Source organism: Podarcis filfolensis, assembly GCF_964270895.1.
Source record: "Podarcis filfolensis genome assembly, chromosome: 5".
NCBI classification, from domain to species: Eukaryota; Metazoa; Chordata; class Lepidosauria; order Squamata; family Lacertidae; genus Podarcis; species Podarcis filfolensis.
Genome location: NC_139608.1, coordinates 80,424,442 through 80,446,320, shown reverse-complemented (window position 1 = coordinate 80,446,320; position 21,879 = coordinate 80,424,442). Strand labels below are relative to the sequence as shown.

The window sequence follows — 21,879 nt, the reverse complement described above, 5'->3', positions numbered from 1 at the left end:
AACACTGGGCAAGATGAGCTCCATATTAGGCAGATTTTCATGCTTATATGCTCAACTGGTCTGTCATTCACATATACTCTAGTCCTCTGTGCTGTTTCTCACTTTGCTTCTGAGAAAGCCTCCGGTCTTCTTGGCCCACCAGGCAGAGTGAGAACGATGGCACAATCACTTTACTGGGCCTTTCAGAATGCTCTGCACTCCAGCACATGCCTGTCTCTGGCACCAGCCCTCACAGTTACGGATTAACTCTACTCTCCAATTGTTTTACTACCTGCATTACTTGTTTCCCCATCAGAGCTGCTAAGTGGTTAATGTCCAGCGTTGTGACTCTGAGATTAATACTGTTTTTCACAGATGTCTTTGGGAATGTCAGATTCCTCGCGCATCAATTCACATAGTCTGCAGTTTAAAACAGCAACCTCAATATTTCATTCAAAGTGTTTCCCTTGTGTCTTGGGGCAGAACTACATATTCTGGAAGCCGCCCAGAGTGGCTGGGGAAACCCAGCCAGATGGGCCAGGGTATAAATAAAAAAGTATTAGTATGAGCAAGATGATAGGTATCCCCATGTCAAGTATTCTCCCTTTATACCTGTAACATGTAGAAATGATGGCCTTGTGTCATGGTTGCAGCATTCCATATCTTTCTTCACTCCCAGTCCATGCTATTGGCTGCTGCTGCTGGCAGCGCTGGATTTAGGGTTGTGCGGGATGTTCCCCTGCACAGGGCACGCAAAATGGCAACAACCATTTATACGAGTACCTACTGAGAAGATCAATTTAAAAAGCAACTGCACCAAAAGTAATTACTGCGAAAATAATAAATACTGGGGGGGAAGGCACCAAATTTTGCCCTTGCTCAGGACACCATATTACCAAAGTCTGCCCCTGCTGCTGTCAAACGCAGGGAGGGGCACATGATGATGCCATGACATGGGATAAGGAATATTATATGTTGCAGGGGAAAACTCAATGTGAATATGGTATTTTCAGAACAGCACCCCACGCCCCCTGTATTGTGTAGATACATATCAGACTGTAGCTTATTCTCTCTGTGTTAGTGAGTATGTAACAAAATATTAGCAATTTATCTAGCTTTGTGATTTGCTAATGTGCTCCTTTTCCTCTTTGGTGGTAAAGTAACGGAGGCTGATTAGATAATACTGCAATTTTCCTGTTTGAAAGCAAAAATAAGTTGGATGAAGTGAGGAAAGCCAAGAGTGAGTGAGTGAGTGAGTGAGTGTGTGCTTGCCTGCCCATTGTCTGGAGTAGCTATAAGCATAACTTAGCCCCAGGTCATAGATGACATCATTGTGAGGACCACATGCAAAACAGGGTAATCAATGTGCTTTGTTAGGGCTTTCAATTTTTATTCTGGACCTACACTTTCCCTTCTGATTCATAGGTGCATATGTGACGGCTGCCATCTTGACAGACCCCAGAGATTGAAACGGGGACCTCCAGAGCTGAAAGCGTGAGTCTCTACAGCTTGCGCTAAAGAGCCAGGCTCTGAAATAGGCTGTAAAAGACTCCCTTGTTCTCTGTGGATCAGCCACGGAAAGGGATAGTTCATATACTTAGATAGATTTACCCATAGCTATTCATCCCCAGGTTCTTTCCCTGCATTTAGTGCTTCAGGAACAGTTCTCTGCAGTGCTCTGTCCTTTGATAGCTCCCTTTGTACCACCAAATCCATGCTTCATGTTTCAATCCTAAGGAAACTCACCAAAAGTTGCCTTTACTCCTTCACTGGCATTACCAGTGGGGCATGTGGGTAAACAGCACCAGAGCAAAAAGCTGCTCTCGGATCAAAGGTGTTTTCAAAGACAAGATGTGCCAGTGTGAATAGGGAACAGTTACAGTGACTGTACACAAAGACAGACAGAAATGTCCTAAGGACATTTCAGATAGGGTGGGGTAGTTGTTTAATAATCGAGACTTGTGTCTTGCCCTCTCACTAAGCCCCAGGGGGAGAAACAAAAATTTTACTTATCTTCACATAATAGTTCTGTGATGAGATGGGTCACCATTATTTATGCTATACACATAGAGAACTAAACCTGGGAAAGGCTATTCACTGAGTCTAGGGTTGCCTAGGGATTTGAACCCAGGTCTCCTGATTCCACGTTCCAGCCCATGACCACTGGAGTTTTCTTAGCTAATTTTGGGAGGTGTAAGGAGCTGTGCTTACCTGCAGTGCATCTTGTTAGCATGAGACTCCAGCAAACCGCCTAGCAGATAATTGCAGGAGTGGGGTATTAAAGAACAGAACCACAGTAAATGTGGGCATTGTGAAGAGGGACTGCAGAATACGTGAAAGCATTACCCTACAGTGAAGCATATAGACACTAGAGTGTTCTATAAAAGAATCAAGGAAACACCGGTTGCAGTGACACTTAAGAGACTCAGACTGATAGAACACATTATGCTGCCAAATTAAATTTCCAAAGCCTAGGTGCCTCTTCTCAAAAAGCAGAGTTGGGAGACAAAAGTTGTGTGTGGAAGTAGGGCTTCCATGCCCCCAAACACCCCCTTCCATTGCCCTTGCACCCCGCTCCATTGTTTCTCCCCTTGCCAATGTTCTAGACCAGTGGTTCCCAATTGGTGGTCCGCAGACTGCAGGGGGTCTGTGGCACCATTCACATGACGAAAGCTACTACAGAGGTATCAAAATTTGCAAAAGTAGGGGGGCACAGAACTTAGCTAATTGGAAACCACTGTTCTAGACACATGACTGAAACATGATGCTGACACTCCAGCTGAGAAAAAAATAGCAGGGAGAATTGCAGTGGAGAAGTAGCTGGCAAGGAAAGGATTCCCTCTTCCAAGACACCCCTTCAGTAGAGAAGCAGCTAGGAGGCTGAAAAGTGAATTGGCTGTACCGTATGGTCCCAGACGATGAGGAAAACTATTGTCCCAGCTGACTGCAAGCAAATACTTTGTTCTTGATCTTGCAGTTTCTTCAATTGTTTGATTTTAGTGCTTTACTGTGCTATTGATGGAAGGATTTTGCTACAATGTTTTCATAAAATCACACTGTGGTACAAAAACTAGTATCCTGATTCTTGGCACATTTACTTGATAGCTTTTACTAGGTAGCAAGTTTCCGTATTCACAGTGCAACCTATTTCCATGTTGTGTGCAGTATTCCCTAGGTAAAAATTAGTCTGAGAACGAGGGTCTAAATAAAAGTGTTGACGGACTAACAGATTATTTTCAGTCCTTGGTGTCTCCTGTTACAGCTTCATCATAGCAACACCTATTATAAGTCTCAGGTTGCATTAAAGTGGTTGTCTTCAACCTTTCTGTTCATCTCAAGCCCCAATCTGTAACATGGAGTCCACATTTATGTTTTCTCTTTCTTTCCTTTTTCTTAAAAAAGAGAGAGAGAGAGGATTGTGATGATGCCATTGGTACAATCCACTTCAGGTTACACAAGTTGAAAGCCAGTGTATTAATGCTTATTTAGGTTAGAAAATTATCCACAATAGCATTGTCCTCCAAAGGAAAGTTAATGTTAAAACTTCCCCCATTGTTACTCTTGAGAAGTCAGCCTGTTTTTAAGTTTTGGAGGAAGCTAAACACCCTTTAAATTGTGTTTCTGTTCCCATTGCATCCCCTCCAGTCATGCACAATATCCATTTCAAAGGGATGCCCTCAAAATAAACATTTGCATTCTTAATTATGTATCATGGTTAAGAAGATGTTTCAGATCCAGTTTGTTTATTCCATTTGTATTGTTACTTTTATTTTTGTCCATTGCTCATTTTCAACAGGTAGGACCTGCTAGGTCAATTTTGATTGTGAGCTGTTGGCATGTTTGGATCCCCATGCCGTGTACAAAGAAAACCTAACTGCTGGTTTTTAATTATTACACGTACACTCTCATTTCCAAGCTTTATGTAACACACATTTTGAGTAGGAGTGCTTCCATTATCTGTAATAAACAGCCTCAAGTGTTCCAGCACTGGAAATCATAGCAACCAAAGTTAGCAGAATCGTACTTCAACAAAAAGATAGCTTGACTTTGCCCAGTACCATAACCCCTGTATTTATTCATCACATTCATACCTGTCTTCAAAGGTTATTTAATTTATAAATATTGGAAAGCTTGAAATTTTATATTTTACATTCCTGTGTTAATGGCTTGCACCTATTTAAGTTTAAAAATATGATATGCATGTATGCCAATTAACGCAGAGCAGACGCACATCAAAGACCAAGCTGTAAGTTGCAGGTATGAGAATACAGTAAATAAATAATAATACATTTACAAGTGGATATAGTGCCTGCGGGCATGGTCTGTTCACATCTGCAAGTGCAGCACTTGTGCATGGAGGGTCCCAAGATAGCATCCTACAGCCCTGATTCCCTTTCCCATTTATGTGTGAACAGGCAGCATGATGAGATGTTAGGAGAATATTGGGCTTCTCATGTCCACCATCTAACTCTCTTTTGTGCATGATACAAGAGGAGGGAGGTGAGAGACATGTGCAGGCCTCCTGTTCTCCTTATTATCCCATCAGATTGACTGTGCACATGCCTGTAGATTTGGTGCTCCAGAAAGCTCTGTTGAGCTGCATTGGAATCAACCATACATCTAGGTCCTGCTTGTGATGCAAATGGATTGTGACATTTGTAGAGTTTTCTACCATATTTGATCACCTACATAGCAAGGTCATGGGGATTTTTTTAGAGTATGTTCTTTATGTCTATATCAACCTAAGCTCACAGAAAAGGATGGTAGATCTATTTAGTTGTATGCATGAGTTTATTTTATTGTGGGGGTGGGCAGATAATCCTGGCTATCATGTGTCACAAAATACGCAATTTTATTACATCAGGGTTTTATAGTAATAAAAGCTTTTATGCAGCGCTTTTCGAATGTCCAAAGTGCTTTGAATATATTTTATCTCAGCATATGTACAACAACCCTGTAAGGCAGGTCAGTGTTGTTATCCCCAGATTGATGATTTGGGATGATGGACCAAAAGAGAGAAGACCCTTACTTTTTAAATTCATTGCAGATTTCCTGTTTCACAGCTGATTCTTAGTCTGTGTACCACAGTAGCTCTCATAGAACACTTAATAGGGGTTTTTGGGTGTGCTGCTTATGCAACGTGTGAGAGGATGCCCTCTGAATTCTAATTTTAGCTCATGTAGCAATTGCCGTTCCTTTAAAGGATTGCTGTGAGCCAGTGCAGGAAGAAAGAGCTGAAGTCTAGACCTGATTGAGCTGGGACAAGGGAGCTAAAGCCATGGTGGCTCAAGAGCTTAAAAATAAATGACATTGGCAAAGCAAATGTATCCAAGCATCCACTTTGCTTCATGTGTTGCTTCAGTTGCTAAAAATCCACTTTCGCAAATTTATTGCCATTTGCCACTTCTGCAGGTAGCATAGTTTCAAAAGTGAAACTCTTCATGCTTCAACTAATTTCATTGCCATTCACCTCCATAATCATTTGTGCTTCACTGTCAAACGTATTTCTTCCCTTCGCTGATGCAAAAGCAATTGCTCTCCTTGCAACCAAACAGAAGCTATTAACTTTGTAAATGTTATCACTGTCAGGCAGTTCACCAAGCTAGTGTATTGGCTGGGGAATGAAAATTAAAAGATTGCTCTTCCCACCCAGCCCAAGCACTCCTTTAAATTATAAAGTATGACTTTATATACTAGGTGTATCTCTTCTCCCCCCTCCCCATTTTCTCTTTTGCAGTGATGGGACTTTCCCGTATGATTCTGTTCCTTGGCAGCAAAACACCAACCAACCACCAGGCTCCCTTTCAGTGGTCACTACAGTATGGGGTGTGACTAACACCTCCCAGAGCCAGGTAAGCTTCAGTTTGTGGCTTCTCTCCTCGGTAACCATTCTTTGGATCAGATAAGGCAGATCTGCTGGAGGCTGAAAAAAATAATTCCTGGGCCCTAGGAGGCTGGGGGGGATTGTCTGGCTTGCACTAAACCTACCAAGTTCACGTGTCCCAAACAAAACATTTGTGCTTCTCCAAATCTTGTGACACACTGCTCCAATTCGTTGTAGGACGGGCACACAGAGATGTGCATCTTTAACATAATGAAAATGCATTATATGGGAAAATTGCTTGCAAAGATGCATATATTAGAAAAAGGAAAACTGCAAAGTGACTGGCACTGTGTGAAACTGAAATTGACAGATCCAGCCATCTCTACTGGGCCTAAATTTGGCTTTCAAACAAGGCCTGCCTGCCCGTAAGGGAAGCTGAGGCAGCTGCCTCGGACAGCTTCCAGCAGTATCCCACCAAAATCTTGTGAGATCTCATGTACTCTGTGAGATCATGACCATCGTCATCGCTTTGTGTGACCCCAGTAAGGGAGGCAGCAGCAAGGCAGGGTGGCCCCTTCCCGTTTCACCTCAGGCAGCAAAACGAGGCACACCCATGCTCTCAAAGGCAACTAGTCCTGTAGCCTTAGGATCTTTCAGTGCAGGTGTGGGCAGAGGGTAGACTACTGTCCACCAGGGGATTTCAAGTGGATAACCTAGTAATTGCTGGTTGATGGGATTTAAAAATAAACTAAAGCTGCACTGAAAGCACGTCAGAGTGCAAGTAGATAAATAGGTACTGCTCCGGCGGGAAGGTAAACAGCGTTTCCATGTGCTGCTCTGGTTCGCCAGATTGATCTTATTCTGCAACACATTCCTTACGTTCTGAAGCAACAGCGATCACTTAATGCCAATTCATTATATATTTAACCTTTGAGAGATCCTGAATTTGCATTCTTGCTTTGGAAATGTAAAACACATTAGTGGACCATGGAGATTCTAGAGGAGAAAATAAGCAATCACCAAGACTGAATTTAGCCATCCCTCTTCTAGGGACTCTTACGTGGCTCCAGATAGCCCATGCTCTAAGATCACTGGGTAGGTAGGGACCTGAGATAATAAGGGTGAGCAATAAGGGAAGGTGCCTTAGACAGAGTCAGGCCATTGGTCCATCTAGCCACAGCGGTGTTTCAAGATATCAGGCTCCCCACCCCCACCCCTGGTCCCTCCAAAGATCCTTTCTCTGGATCTGCCAGAGATTGAAGTTGCTACTGTCTGCACAAAAGCATACAACCTGACACAGAGTTACACCTCCTGTAACGGAATGAGTGCTCCTATCAGAGCTGTCAGAACTGTTCAGATGCCACTTCCATTTCTTCTTCTTCTTTCAACCAGGTGCTGGGAAATCCTATGGCAAATGCTAACAATCCTATGAACCCAGGAGGAAATCCCATGGCTTCTGGGATGACTACCAGCAATCCTGGCATGAATTCACCTCAGTTTGCTGGGCAACAACAGCAGTTCTCGGCCAAGGCAGGCTCCAATCAGCCGTACATACAACCGGGCATGTATGGGCGGCCCAACTACCCAGGGAGTGGAGGCTTTGGGGGAAGGTAAGGCTGGTTTGTGTAGACTGGAACTTGGCACTTCTCAGGCATGTAAGTAGGCAATGAATGGATGCATTTGAAGCAGGAGCAGCTTAAATGACAAGGTCCTTTGTCATACAACACATGGACCACATACACATGTCTAAGAGGCACATCATGCTCCCTCTGCTCGATAAGACATGCAAATAATAACTCACCTGCTAGATCCAACCCAGCATTCTTTTCGCCGCAATTGTCAGTTGGATGCCTTTGGGAAGGGCACAAACAGGACATGGTGGTAATGAGCTTTTCTTGTTGCTTCCCCTAACATCCAGAATTGGGTGATACAGCGCCTTTGTAGATGGAGGATCCATTTAATTCTCACAGTTAATAGGCACCAATGGATTGATTCTCTGTGAGCTTGCCTGATCCATTCCTAAAGTCAGGGATAGGGAACCCAGCGCCCTCCAGACACTATGAGACTCTGATCTCCATCAGCCCCAGCTGACATGGACAGTTGTCAGGGATGATGGGAGTTGTAGTCCAGGAATATGGAGGGCCACAGGTTCCCCAGCCCTGTTTAAAGCCCACATTTAGTAGTGAATGCCATATTTATATAGATGTATACAGAGGAACCTCTTGGCAGTTAGCCTATTCAGCTGATACTTCATGCCTATGTTGAGATTGGGAGTCACATGTTTCTCTTGCCTACTCCTCACGTGGGGAGGACCAACCACATTAATCTGAATATTGGATCTTCCTGGCCTTATGAAATAACAATCAAATTCTGTTTCACAAGGACATGGAGACTGCATATGGAAATAAAGTCTGGTGATTTCTGGTTTGGTTGCTCACTTATCATCCCAAGGTGAGGAAAAGAACAGGCAAACCTGAGGGCCACTTCCAGTCTCTTAATCTGATCAGACCCCAAGAGACCCATACTATCATAAATCTGACATGCTAGAGAGATTATAGTCCTTCTATAATATGGCTATAAAATGGTTGTCTTACTGAAAGTTATGTAGTTACGGGGTCTTTGAACCTAAACTATATATAGTTATAAGATGGTTAGCTTACTGAAATTTCACTTTTCTTATTGTTCATCACCTTTGCAATAAGGGAACAAAAATCACAGTCTCAGCTTTAGGGCATTCTTGGAAAAAACAGTGATAGAAGAGGGTGACATAAACATAGGAGCTGGAGCCTTAACAGTATAATGTACTGTTAATGGATAATCATGCCGTCAAATTTTTTTTTCTGCTTACGCAAAAAGTCTGAAGGGGTTACAGTTAACTATGCCTACTAAAGCTACATAGTTGCTTTAAAAAGAAAAGGCTGTCTAAACTCAGAGGGAAATTAATCACAGTAGCAGGAAATGATTTGCAAATGACTTAGGTCAATCAATTAACTCTAATAAACACCTAAAATAAAGTTTTAATTAACTCTGAAATTGTGACACAAACCACAGTTTAGCCATGATTAACATTTTGCTAAGCTAGGAGGAGAAGGATATTGATGGATACAAGTACTGCTGCTTTGCATGAGAGAATGATCTTTGAATGTGACTGAATCCGAGGCCCAGCAATAGCGTGCTTGCGTTCGAATTGTCACCACAGAAAATTCATCTGACAAAACATTGGTCTGAGGTGGTTATATTTATCTGCATTGTTCAGAAACAATTCAGGCACGCCTTGTTGATTTATGTTTGTGCAGAGTTATGTTGTTATCAATCCATGTTGGCACACCTAGACCTACCAAGTACCCCAACGTGCTGTCATTGCCCCCACTGAGGAGGGGAAGCCCCTCCTTCCTCCAGGTTGCCTGAAGATGTGGCTGTGGGGTGCTTGGTGAATTTTTCTGGAGCCACCACATTTCTGAGAAAATATGCAAATAGATAAAAGCAATTCCCTGCAAAAGTTCTCAGCGGACGGGAGTTACAGAATTCATGAAAGGGAACAAAAACAATCAGAAAGCTGGGACTGGGGTGGGTTTGGGAATTGAGCATGAATGTAAATAGTACGTTTGCAGTGGATACTCTTGGGAGGGGAGAAGAGTGGAATTTGCAAAGGATTGCCACCTAGAATGAGGTGTGAGAATTAAAGTAGCAGAAGAAATCAGCAGAGAAGTATAAAGTGACTCAATTCTGTGGGGGGCAACGTTCTATTTGAAAGCATCCAGAGTTATGCTGCAGTTGCAGAATTCCCTAAACTCTGTACAGGGATTATCAAATATTGGTATATATCTGTAGCATCTCACTTTCATTCTGCACATCTTCCCCCCTCCCCGTATTGTGTCTGTTACAGTCCCAAATGCAAGCTTGAACACTGATGCCTTTTAATTGCATTTCTCTCCTTTAGCTACCCAGGAGGCCCTAATAATCCTGCAGGAATGGGGATCCCACCCCACACCAGGCCGCCTGCTGATTTCACTCAACCAGCCGCTGCCGCCGCCGCTGCTGCAGTTGCAGCAGCAGCAGCTACAGCCACAGCTACTGCCACAGCAACAGTTGCCGCCCTTCAGGAAACACAGAACAAGGAAATGAATCAGTATGGACCGGTAAGAGAACCAGCCTACTCCCATCATGCATAGAGTCATTTCCCCTTTATTATGCTTTAGGTATAATTGGTAACTTCAAGTTACAAAAACTTGGCCTATTTTCTGGAATGTACTGCATGTGCAAGAAGCAGGTGATTGCTGGATGGAAATGCTCCTTCGTTTTCTTTAATTCTTAAATACATTAAGAATTAAATACATTAAGAATTTTCTGGGGGAAAAGGTTGACAAGTTAAATATACTGTCAGTCACAGTTGGAACTATAAAGTCAAATAGAGGAAAAACCATAATTAATAAATGTGTAACAGATTAAAACCAAAGAAAGCAGTAAGAAGCACCATAACTTTTAAAACCCAAGAGAAACAACCAGACTTCTAGGAATGAGATGGCATAGAGGGGTTTCTGGGATGTTGGTTTTAGAGTTATAAATAAGGCTACCACAAAGAGCCGTGTTCTGAAGATTTTGCATCACAAAAGGAAGGAGTCTGAAGCAAAGCCCTCTCTAGATATCTCAAAGAATTAAAGGGGCAGAAATGTTCCTGAATATATATGTTGGTTATTATAGATGGCCTATCTTTGCTGCTAACACACCCAGCTTCTAGTTGCTCAGCCACTTTTTGAACCCAATGTTTTCTGCAGCTTCCTAGCTCACCACCAGGAACTTACATACTTGTAAACCTATGAAGCTCCCCTTTCTAGTGAAAAGAAAGCATCACCATCTGTATCTTAAGTGTTAGACTCATTTAGGGTCCTGAAGAGAGGCCTGAGAAATAAAAAGTTCATACCTAGATTAGAGCATGGTGCTGAAAATGCCAATGTTGCAGGTTTGATCCCTGTATGGGACAGCTGCATATTCCAGCATTGCAGGGGGCTGAACTAAATGATCCTCTGCGGCCCTTCCAACTCTATGATTCTATGATTAAGCAAGAGAGAAAGTCACTTGTATACATTTGATGGCTGGCCTGAAGTTTTGCACCAGAGCTATGTTTTCTTTACCTTGGAGATTTTTTTCACCCTGTAAGCCAGTCTTAGACCTTTGCTCCTGAGCCCTTTGTTCTAAAATACAACCACCTGACCTATAAGAGAAGCAGTGGCATTTCTTCCCTTTCATCTCTAAACACATACATGAATAGAAGGGTTCAATGTCTTTTCTTGGAGACCATTCAAGTGTTGTGCACCGACAAAGAAGTCTTTGGAAGTTAGTGGTTTACTACATTAGATGAAGCAATTCAGTTTAAGAGAGTTTTGTTTACGTACCTCAAAATTTAGATTGTGTAGCCTTTAAAACACTCAGCTGGTGAGTTGCTCTGTGACATCAGAGCAGCAAAGCCAATGACATCCAGAGAGCTGTGAAAACCTGCCAATGCAGAAGGACTATTAGGCAAAAGCATAAAGAGGTTCTGAAGGAGATGGAAAGAGACTTGAGGGAGGACTATCAATCAGATTTGGGCAACACAATTGTTGGAATAAGAGTGTGGGTCCTCTTATGGGATGACAATGGGTTAAACCACAGGATGCAGAGTGTAGGAGTAAATGGAGAAAAGTAAGAGGGGGTGATTCTCCAAGAATGGGGGAAGCTCAGTGATAGAGAACATGCTATGCATGCAGAATGTCTCAGGTTCTGCTCCCAAAACGTACCTCATGACTTTTTATCCCTTTTGAAAAACCTAACTATAGTAGGTAGTGGTGCATTCCTTTATTTTTTATTATGTGGTACTTCAAAAAAAACTCATAATAAGTGTACAACTTACACTTATTATGAGTTTATTTTAAAGTACCACAGAACAAAAAGTAGAAGTATACAACATACTGCAGGCCACAACATGGAGTTCCCATGGCTCTGAGAAACTTACTAACCTTTGCATACTTTTTAGTCACTTTTAGAATTCCAGTTACACCTGCCGCAAGCAGAAATAGAGGCGGAGGAACCTACCACCCTCCCCATTTGCTGATTTTAAAATGCGACATATCCCCGACTCCCTTCAACTTGGCTCCCCCTCCCATTTTAAATGCATGTCGCATTTTATTCTTTTTTCTTCTTCTGTTGAAGGTTTGTTCCTCTTTCCAGATGGGTCCAACTCAGGCTTACAACAGCCAGTTCATGAACCAGCCTGGCCCCCGTGGCCCGGCTTCCATGCCAGGCAGCATGAACCCTGCCAGTATGGGAGCGGGCATGACGCCTTCCAGTATGAGTGGGCCACCTATGGGCATGAACCAGCCCAGGCCGCCTGGAATGAATCCTTTCAACCACGGGCAAAGGATGCCACAGCAAGCCTACCCTGGCCCGCGTCCCCAGTCTTTGCCTATGCAGGCCATGAAGAGACCGTATCCAGGAGAGGTGAGTAGCAGCAGAGGCTTCTCCTGCTCTTATGCATGCTATACAGATGATGTGTTTCTGAAGAAGTGTGGCCAACCCCCGTCATTCAGCTTGGACACTGAGATCCAGCACTGAGGACCTTCTGGCAATTCCCTCACTGTGAGAAGTGAAGCTACAGGGAACCAGGTAGAGGGCCTTCTCGGTAGTGGCACCCACCCCCTGTGGAACGCCCTCCCGTCAGAGGTCAAGGAGATGAGTAACTACATAACCTTTAGAAGACATCTGAAGGCAGCCCTATATAGGGAGGCCTTTTAACATGTAATGTTTTATTATGTTTATATATATATATGTTGGAAGCCACCCAGAGTTAGATGGGCAGCGTACAAATATTATTATTATTAGTAGTAGTAGTATTTCATTATATGGATGATAGATAATTTGCAAAAAAACCCACACATGGTTTATGCACCAGTCACTGAAATTTAATACATGGCTGGGTGTGTGTTGATGGTAATTTCATTTACTCTGTGAGGCATACAACTCCACAGCGATATATATGGTTATATATTTTAGGTCTCCAGACTGTGCACTGCCATTAAGATTTATATGTGCTTTATACTGCCTTTCCTGAAAATCAGTGTTTTTGTGGTGCTGTAAAATATATAATTGATGGTGAGTAAATTATGCCTCATCATTTATAATAGGAACAGTCCACATCAGTTAAGCACTTTTAAGTCCCATTGAATTCAGTGAGAGAAATTTGAGGAAGTTTTACAGTATTCTGGGCATAAACTGGACTTTAAAGTGCTCCGCTTTGACTGGATTTTATCCCATTTTTATAAATGAATGTTTCTTTTAAGCCCTACACTTAAAACCATCAGAAACATCACTTTCTTGGCCTGAGCACTCCAATTGGGCTGATGGGACTTGCTAATATTCAACAGAGCCTGGCAATTAAACAATTTAGGTTTTTAATTACCACACTAACATTTGAAAGTGTCAGCCAAGGTATAATGAAGTCAAACCATTTGCTTGTGATCATTTTTGTTTGAAGTCGATTCTACTACATAGGGAGATCAGTTGCATTCAGCTGGAGGTGCACTTTCTAATTTGCCTTCCCTTTTTTACACAATAGCCAAACTATGGAAACCAGCAGTATGGACCAAATAGCCAGTTTCCATCCCAGCCTGGTCAGTACCCAGCTCCCAACCCTCCCAGACCCCTGACATCTCCCAACTACCCTGGACAAAGGATGCCAAACCAGCAAAACACAGGGCAATATCCTCCTCCAACGGTCAACATGGGACAGTATTACAAGGTGAGAGTGATCCTTCATTGATCTCCATCTCTTAGGAATTAATCGGAGTTCACAAGCTCCATTCTGAAATCTGTAAATAAGTATAGTTGACTATTTGGAGCTATATTCAACTAGATTTTACTTAAAACTAGACCCACTGAAATGAATGAACACGACTGAGGGCCATTAATTTAAATGGGCCTACTCTGAGTAAATCTTAGTTGAATAACACCCAAACAATCAGGCTGCAGAAGACCCTGCAAGAGCCTGGTGTTTCCTTCCCAAAGTCTGGTGCCTCGCCTTCCTTGCTTTGGGAAGTCAGTGCAAGGGCTGGAGGGGAGGGTCATATTTTTGCCTCGTTCCCTCCCCCCCCCCGGGCGTATGTGTGTGGCCTGCGGTTTCCCTGTCCATGTACTCTTGTGGCCTACTTGGTATGAAAAGCTGGACCACCCTGAAATGTAGTAAGTTCCTGTTGACTTAAGTTTGTATCTCTTTTTCTCAAGTTTCATAAAACAACTGTTGCTTATCTGTATATTTGCCAGCATTGTTTGTATATCTGTGAGATTAAGAAATGGAGTGATACTATCACAATTATCTGTCAAGTTTCCATGTCTTATAACACTTCTAAAACAGTAAGGACAACAGTAGCCATAGTGTAAAATGCACCAGCCCAGTGATGTTGAACCATTTCTCCACTTCTCTCTGCCATGTACTACAGTGTGGATGGATGGGATGACATGGTTCTGTATATGGGATGATGGAGCATCAAAGCTGTCTGGGAGTCATGATAATCAAAGATAATTCCTGGGCACTGCAATGCTGTTCTTCCAAGTTCCTTCTGGTGCTTCATTGACCATTATGAGCAGATGGTTTGCTACCAAAGGACCTCCATCTCCACTGGTTGTCTCTGCCCCACCAGCAATTACTATCAACATTCCTCATGAACATACGAGCACCCCATGCAAATGTCCCTATTTTCATGCAGAATGTTGGAGGGTAAAGCAGCGTTGACCATCCTTCCTCTCTCTGGATGCTGCTGGACTCCCAAAACAATTTCCCCAAATATAAGGCATTCATGTATGTTATACAGACTCATGATATATGCACTTTTCTACACATTACTTGCCTGGAGAACTGCATTTCAAAATTCAGAGGCATGCAAATTTTGAAGGATGCCCCTGTTCCAGTCCTGACATTGTTTCTGAAAGGGTGAATTGGGAAACTTCACTTTTAAATGGGAACTGAACTGAATTTCTCCCCCTCTCTAGTCAGGGATGGTGCAAATTGTTGTCTTGCAACATCTGCAAGGCCTCAGGTTAGCACCCCCTGGCCGAAAGCATTCCCCTTTGTGAGGTGTAAAACATGCAAAAGAGTACGAGGATGACTCCTGAGAGGCATTGCTTCCATCCAACTAACTGTGGCTTAGGGGAGACCAGTTTTCCTTCCACCACTTGTCTGGTGTCAGCATACACCAGTGGTGTCCAAACATTTTTCAAAGAGGGCCAGATGTGATGAAGTGAAGGGCCAACCAAAGTTGTTAACCTTTTTTAGGATTGAAGTTATTGAGCTTTTTTTATTTAGGATTGAAGTTGTTGAACTTTGTTTAGGGTTTAAGTTGTTGAGCTTTTTACAATGCTGAGCCACTGAGATGAGAATCTGAGAGACCACTGACCATGGAACCACAAGTTATAAGGAGCAAGGAGTCAATAAAACATTCACTCCATATGGAGTTATTTCCTTCCAGCTTTGTTTTGTGTAGTGCATGTGTTTCCACACCCACATCACTGGACGATGGTGGCAGGAGTGAGGAAACAGCATAATAAGGTCAAAGTATGCAGTAATTTGTAACTAAACTTTGAGAGAGGCAGCGGCTGCAGTTTCTCTCATTGGGTAATGAAGGTAATCACCAAGGGGTATGGCTCCACCTTGTGGTCAAAGGCAGGAAAGATTAACTGAGGGCTGGCTCTCCTGGAATCCACCAGCTTGTTTTCCTGCCCACTTGGAAGCAGTTCTTTGTCTATTGGCTCCCCACTCTCCTCAGGACATTTTCCCCAGTTGGTATGCTTCTTTGGACTGTAATAGCTTTGTTGCGTTGGATTCTATGATGGGTTTGACGGACGTACTTTCTGAGACAATGAGTTTCTTACCTTTGCCTCTGTTCGACTGTGGGTGTCTGCCATTTTAACAGCTGCCACCTTCTATGTTCTCATTTGTGTGTTATTCCCTTGAGTGCTGCCATCCTTTCCTCAGAGTCCTCCTTGCAAGTTTCTTCGTGAGCACCTTCCCTCTTTGAACAGCGGAATCTCCTTCCATTTTAAAAATGCCGACTTTTTTCTGTTTCCATTTCTTTGCTTTGTTGCAAGACTCTGCCTCAGCTTATCAGGACTTTGTGGTTATAATTCCACTCACCAGACTTCTATTTCTATTTCCCCTCAGTGTGTTCCTGTTTTTCACCGTTTTGGAGGCCCGCTTCTTAACTGTTTTGCGGTTGTTACTTATAGAAAATGTAATTGTGTGATTACGGTGACATTTCGAGCAATAGCTTTCCCAGCTTGACAAGAGCTGCCAAGAAGTCCTAATGTTCTCAAATTATAGATCTCCCTGTGTTAGGCTTGCATAGCTTAATCCACCAAGCAAAGTGCGCTCATCAGCTTTGTATTGTGGCCAGCCAGAAGCTGTTGCTTCTTCCTATTTTAAATGTAGGCACTATAGTATCCCAGGCAGGCAGCAAAATAGGGTGTTGATTAAGTCCCTGGTTGGCTGCCACATATGGCTGGTGGGCTTCATTTAACATGGTGGATCAAGAGTTGTACAGACCTTCCCTGTGTCATTGCGTGCTGTGTTAATACTTCTATGTTCGCATCACCTGGTGTTTTAGTTCACATTCCACTGCTGTAGGGCATTTGCAATAATTTTCTTCTCTTCTCTTTTCAATTGCAATTACCATTTTGCAGCCATCAAGGCCTGTTCCTGTGGCGAATTACCCTCACTCACCTGTTCCAGGAAACCCCACGCCACCTATGACTCCAGGGAGCAATATTCCTCCATACCTGTCCCCTAATCAAGATGTCAAACCGCCATTCCCACCTGACATTAAACCAAATATCAATGCTTTACCACCACCTCCAAGTAAGTAAAAAATGAAGCTTCCTCAAAGTTTTTCCCGAAACCCTGCTTTCTCCTTTCCACAAACTGCATGTCACAGAAACTGCTCGGTGAATACCAGCCTGCTTGCTGCCTTCTAGACAGAAATGTTGATTGCCCATTGATACATGGGGTGACCGGCAGCCTTACGAAAGGTTTACTAAATAGAAGAAAACATAAATGCTTCAGTTTTTGGCATACTTGTCTGGAAGCAAGTCTAATCAAAATCAGTAGAACTTATTTCTGGATAAAAGTAGATAGAATCAGGCTGAAGTTGTCATAATGGAGGAAGAGATCTGCAGTGTACAGCAATGGGAAATGGAGGGTGGATTCCGCCCCCCTTATAAATATATTCCTTTATTTGCCTTATTTAAAGTCTCCTTGGGTGATACTAGGCCAGGTTCTCAAGTGCTCTCTCTCACTCCTGCCACTATAAGAAGACGTACACAGCCACACTAGGCAGTCCCACAGTTGTGCCAATGCAGGATCTCCCCTGACCTTGGGGGATCCCGTATTCAAGTAACTGTAGGATCTTGGCTGTTTGGCTGCAAGGTGCAAGCCACTCTGCCAAGCGACAATCCTGAAGGAATGTAACGTCCAAAGAGCCTCTTAAAACACTATTTTCATTTGTATTCTCGCGGTATTTGTTACCTAAGAGTTTGACTGTTGCTGCATATTTACAAATCTCTATACAGTGGTACCTCAAGTTGCGGACTTAATCCATTTCGGGGTGCCGTTCGTACCCCGAAAAGTCCGCAACTAGAGTGCCTCTTCTGCACATGTGCGCTGCGCGATCGAGCACTTCTGCGCATGCGCACGTAGTTGCGTTTGTAAGCTGAAAGTCCGTATCAAGAGCGGAACGCAACTAGAGGTACCACTGTAGTCATATGGGCTGGAAAACTAGATTTATCATTTAACATGAAAGCAGAAGATCTTGGGGTTCGAAGCCAAAACCTGTGGGACTGTGATAAAATTCTCTGAGGCCCAGGGGCAACAAGCTGCTCATCCTCGGAGTCACTAGGACATTACTTCTTTCTTCCCCATTCCTGTGCACAGTGAGCTCAAACCTGTAAACATTCTTCGCTGCCCTATACAAAAGCAAGTTCTGTATCTCAAGGCAGGGAAGTGACTGAGAGCCTGCATGGTGTAATAGATAAGAACTACGGCTGGGGAAACCAGTGAGTCTCAGTGTTCACTGGGTGACTTTTGGCCAGTCATAGTGTCCCAGTCTAACCTTCCCCACAGGGTTGCTCTGGGCAGTGGAGCAGAGGGAATATAACAGGATTATTCTGATGATGAAAGCGGGGGGCGGGGGGCAGGTTTGCAGTTATTAGCAAAGGATGGGTAAAGTCAGATATAGCAGATTCTCAAATAAACACAGAACTCCCAACTTGAGCATTGCATTATAGGCATGGTGAGAGGAGTCAAGAAGGGCAAGGCTGGTGCGGGTGAGCCCAGTCTCACTGCATGCATGTGCGTGGAAGGGTAATTCCAGAATAGGCCGTAAGATCAGCCCAGCAAAAGATCAGTGAGCCGTGTCATATTGTCCAGTATAAATATATGCGTTGTTATCGCACTGCAGATGCTAAAGGGAAAGTTCACGCTTTCTCTCCCTCTTCGATCCCAGCCAACCATAACGATGAACTGCGCTTGACGTTCCCTGTGAGAGACGGGGTCGTATTAGAGCCCTTCCGGCTGGAACACAATTTGGCGGTCAGCAACCATGTCTTTCACCTACGGCCCACGGTGCATCAGACGCTAATGTGGAGGTAGGTTTGTGAAGTGGTGCGGGGCAGACCTTGAAGGCTTGAGTACAAAAGAGCAGGCGAGATGCTCTCTTCCTTTGGTGGCTGGGTGGGGAGGCTGTAACCTATTTTGCCTTGGGAAGTAGGGTCACATTCTGACATCCAGACTGCATTAAATCAGTGGTTCGGAAGCATGTACACACCTCCTTCAGAAATCTAACAGACAACAATACAACCTTTAAGACAAGTCCTGGCTATCTCCCTTTGCTGAGAACAGGTGAAAGAAGATTGGTGGAGATGTTTCCTAAAATTGAAGTATTTGGCTTCTAGCTGTTTCTGCTATAGCAGCAGGATTTTATTATGACTTTATGCATCGTGCAACTTTTCTCTTGGAAATAATTTATGCCAATATAAAATTGTGTTTAATTCTCTTGTGAGGACATAAAAAATTAAGAATTTAAGTTGACGGTGGTGGTTCACTCATCTATTGTTCAGAGAGAGAGCACACACACATCCATCTTCTTAGCTTGCACAAGTTATCCAGGCAGCACAGAACACCATGGAAACAATTTTATTGCTTTAATCTTAATATTGCACATATATTAACAGCCACCATAATAGCAGCACAATAACTAAGATTGGCAGACCAGGAACCCAAGCGTTAGGATTTTGAGTGTCTTAGAGTAGCTCCACACTTTGTGGCAACCAGATTTGTTTTGGATACACATGAAGTATTAATGACATACATACCTTGGGGAGGAGGGACACCTCAAAGCCTTTTAACAAAACGGGAAAAAACACCACCCCTGGATAATAGCCTAAAAATATAGCACAGCACCGTTACACCAGTCTTATCAAAATTTGGCTCTCAAAAATAAAAAGTCTGGGAAAATAAGATGGTCTTAGCTTCCAGCACAAGCTGCAGCAGTGTTGCCTCGTAAGCCTCCATGGAGAGGCTGTTCCATAATTACACACCAGCTGTCATAGTGGCAAGAGATACAGTGACATGAAACCGTAGCTGAGACTGTCTTTATTATGTTTATTATTGTTTTGTTTGTTGTGCTTTATTTGGTCACTTTACCATACACAGCAATACTCAAAGCAGCTCACAATGGTAAGACAAAAACAGTCCAGTAGATATAATTTATAAGTATGCCAAATACTGTTAAAACGTTTAATAAATAACAACATATATTTAATTCAGTTATTTATAGCCTGCCCTTCACTCAAAGGTCCCATTCTAGCCAGCTAACTAAACAACATTCCACCCATTATATTTCCATAAACATATCAAAAAAACCAATACTTCCTGGTTCCCTACTTCAAGTTGCTTTTCTTATGTTTATACAAGTACCATATGGCTGAGATCTGTTTGGAATTTGCTCTTGTGGAAAACCCCCAACCCAATACACCTTTGGCTCTCCAGCCCAGCCTTTCAGGGGACTATGGATTTGTTATGCTTGCCAAACATATGTTCTCTGGGGAGCCAAATGTATGATGGGGCCCACTGGCAATGCATGCAGGACACACTGTCACCACTGTGTGGCAGCCAAGGGGGGAGGAGGACAACCCTTGATGAAGGTGCAGATGGGCCAGAGCTGCAGCTGGCCTTGTAGCGGCTCGTAGCCACTAGCATGGATCCAAAACCAACACTGATCGGTTGTGCTTCTGCACAAGTCACAGTAGGTGTTTGGCTCACAATCTCCCTCATCCCATCAGGTGTAACCAGGAGGACTTCAGAAACTTCTCCTTTCTGATTCCTTTAAGTGCAGCTTATCATTTTGTTCAAACCAGGTTATTAAGCTGGCTTGTTTCAGTACCACAAGCCCCAGTTTGGTTGCAACAAGCTGCATTTAAGAGCAGCAGAAAGCAAAAGCTTCCAAAGGCCTCCTGGCTGTGCCAGAATTTGGGAATCACAGAGCTCTAGACTCTGCTGTCTTGGTCTGCCATCTTTCAAATTCTTCAGCTCTCCTTTTCAGCTTTCAACAGGTAATCCTGGTTCTTTCTGGATGCTTCAGCACATTAGGAGAAAATGAAATCTCAGTTCATCTTTAACCTTCCTATGTTTTTCTTACCTGTTTCTAAAGCAGAGTGAGAGAATGCCATGAGCCCTTGTACCTTACGCAAACTCATGTTTAGTGGCATTTCAGGGCTCATTCACAATGTAGCTTTTTTACCCAGGCAGAAGATGTACCCAAGTTTAAATGACAAAAACACCTGTGGACCTATCAAATGTGATTGGACCACACATATTTAAATGCCTGTGTTTCTTCGCAATAAACACTGAACTGGCAACCAGGAAAGGATTGCTGCTTGTGCTTGCTGCATGGTGTTTACTTTTGGGTCAATTGTTTTCTGCTGGTCACCTTTCTAGTGTTGCTTTCTGGTGAACAGAAGGGAATGTGATTTAGGCAGGATGAGACTGTCTATTTACTCTTTGATTATGGTAACATATTTTACTTTCTCATTTCTAAATCCTAATTCTTGAGGACCTTCCTGACCGCACCTTTCCCCCTCTCTGCTGCTTAGAAGCCCACCTTTGCGTAAAGCACTTTGAGGTCAACTATATGAAAAGTCGTATTGAACTGTAAAGTATCAATATTATTACTACTCTCAAAATATATAACACCACACTCTTCCTTATGTAAATAACCAGCCCATACAAGATGTGTATCATGTGCTTATTTGTCAAATAATTTAAAACAGTATCATGTTGCACAAAACAAAATTAAGGGGGCAGAAAAATGTATCCACGGCTTTCAGAAACAAGGGGAAATTGACATTTGCCCCAGTTGTGTGAAAAGCAGTTGCTTATGCCAACCGAAACATACGCCTTGCATAACAGGTCAGACTTGGAGTTACAGTTCAAGTGCTATCACCATGAAGACAGACAGATGAACACCAACTGGCCAGCATCAGTCCAGGTCAGCGTCAACGCAACTCCACTTACCATTGAACGTGGCGACAACAAGACATCGCATAAACCGCTGCATCTAAAGCACGTCTGTCAGCCAGGAAGAAACACCATTCAAATTACCGTCACAGCATGCTGTTGTGTAAGTACACCAGGCCTGCTGCGGCTGCTGACTCTGTGGTTTGGCTGTATAAAAAGAAATGTGCTGTTGCTTTTAGTGTGATGCAGTGTTCCATCAGATCCCTAGTAGGAAAGGCCCTTCAGATGTTGCTAAACTGCACTCTCATCATCCCTGGTCAATGGCCACATTTACTGGGGCTGGTGGGAGGTGGTGTTGGCGTCTCGAGAGACAGTGGAGTGCATCTCTTGGGGTGAACTTGAACCACTGCGCTTTCCCTAATGATCTTAATGGGTGGAAGGATTCCTAAAGGTAGGAGCTGTGCCTTTCTGTGTAGCTGCCTCTCCATCATGAAATATAGTACCCAAAGCCAGGATCTCTGATTTGTTTAATGGCAGATGTACC

The 21,879-nt window shown here is 43.3% G+C and overlaps 1 protein-coding gene across 21 annotated transcripts in view; it reads left to right on the top strand.

Annotated features, from left to right (window-relative positions):
* ZMIZ1 (zinc finger MIZ-type containing 1) overlaps positions 1-21,879 on the top strand; it is a 386,104-nt gene that overhangs the window by 346,221 nt on the left and 18,004 nt on the right. For 8 of the 21 annotated variants that reach the window (XM_083614609.1, XM_083614604.1, XM_083614613.1 and 5 more), the window contains 9 exons: positions 1,405-1,473; positions 5,717-5,831; positions 7,196-7,413; positions 9,744-9,942; positions 11,990-12,277; positions 13,392-13,574; positions 16,508-16,682; positions 18,280-18,466; positions 21,288-21,498. In XM_083614609.1, coding sequence (XP_083470735.1) covers positions 1,405-1,473; positions 5,717-5,831; positions 7,196-7,413; positions 9,744-9,942; positions 11,990-12,277; positions 13,392-13,574; positions 16,508-16,682; positions 18,280-18,466; positions 21,288-21,498 — 1,645 coding nt within the window. The remainder of the gene's footprint in view (positions 1-1,404; positions 1,474-5,716; positions 5,832-7,195; positions 7,414-9,743; positions 9,943-11,989; positions 12,278-13,391; positions 13,575-16,507; positions 16,683-18,279; positions 18,467-21,287; positions 21,499-21,879) is intronic. The other 13 variants (XM_083614615.1, XM_083614616.1, XM_083614608.1 and 10 more) reach the window with 7 other exon arrangements.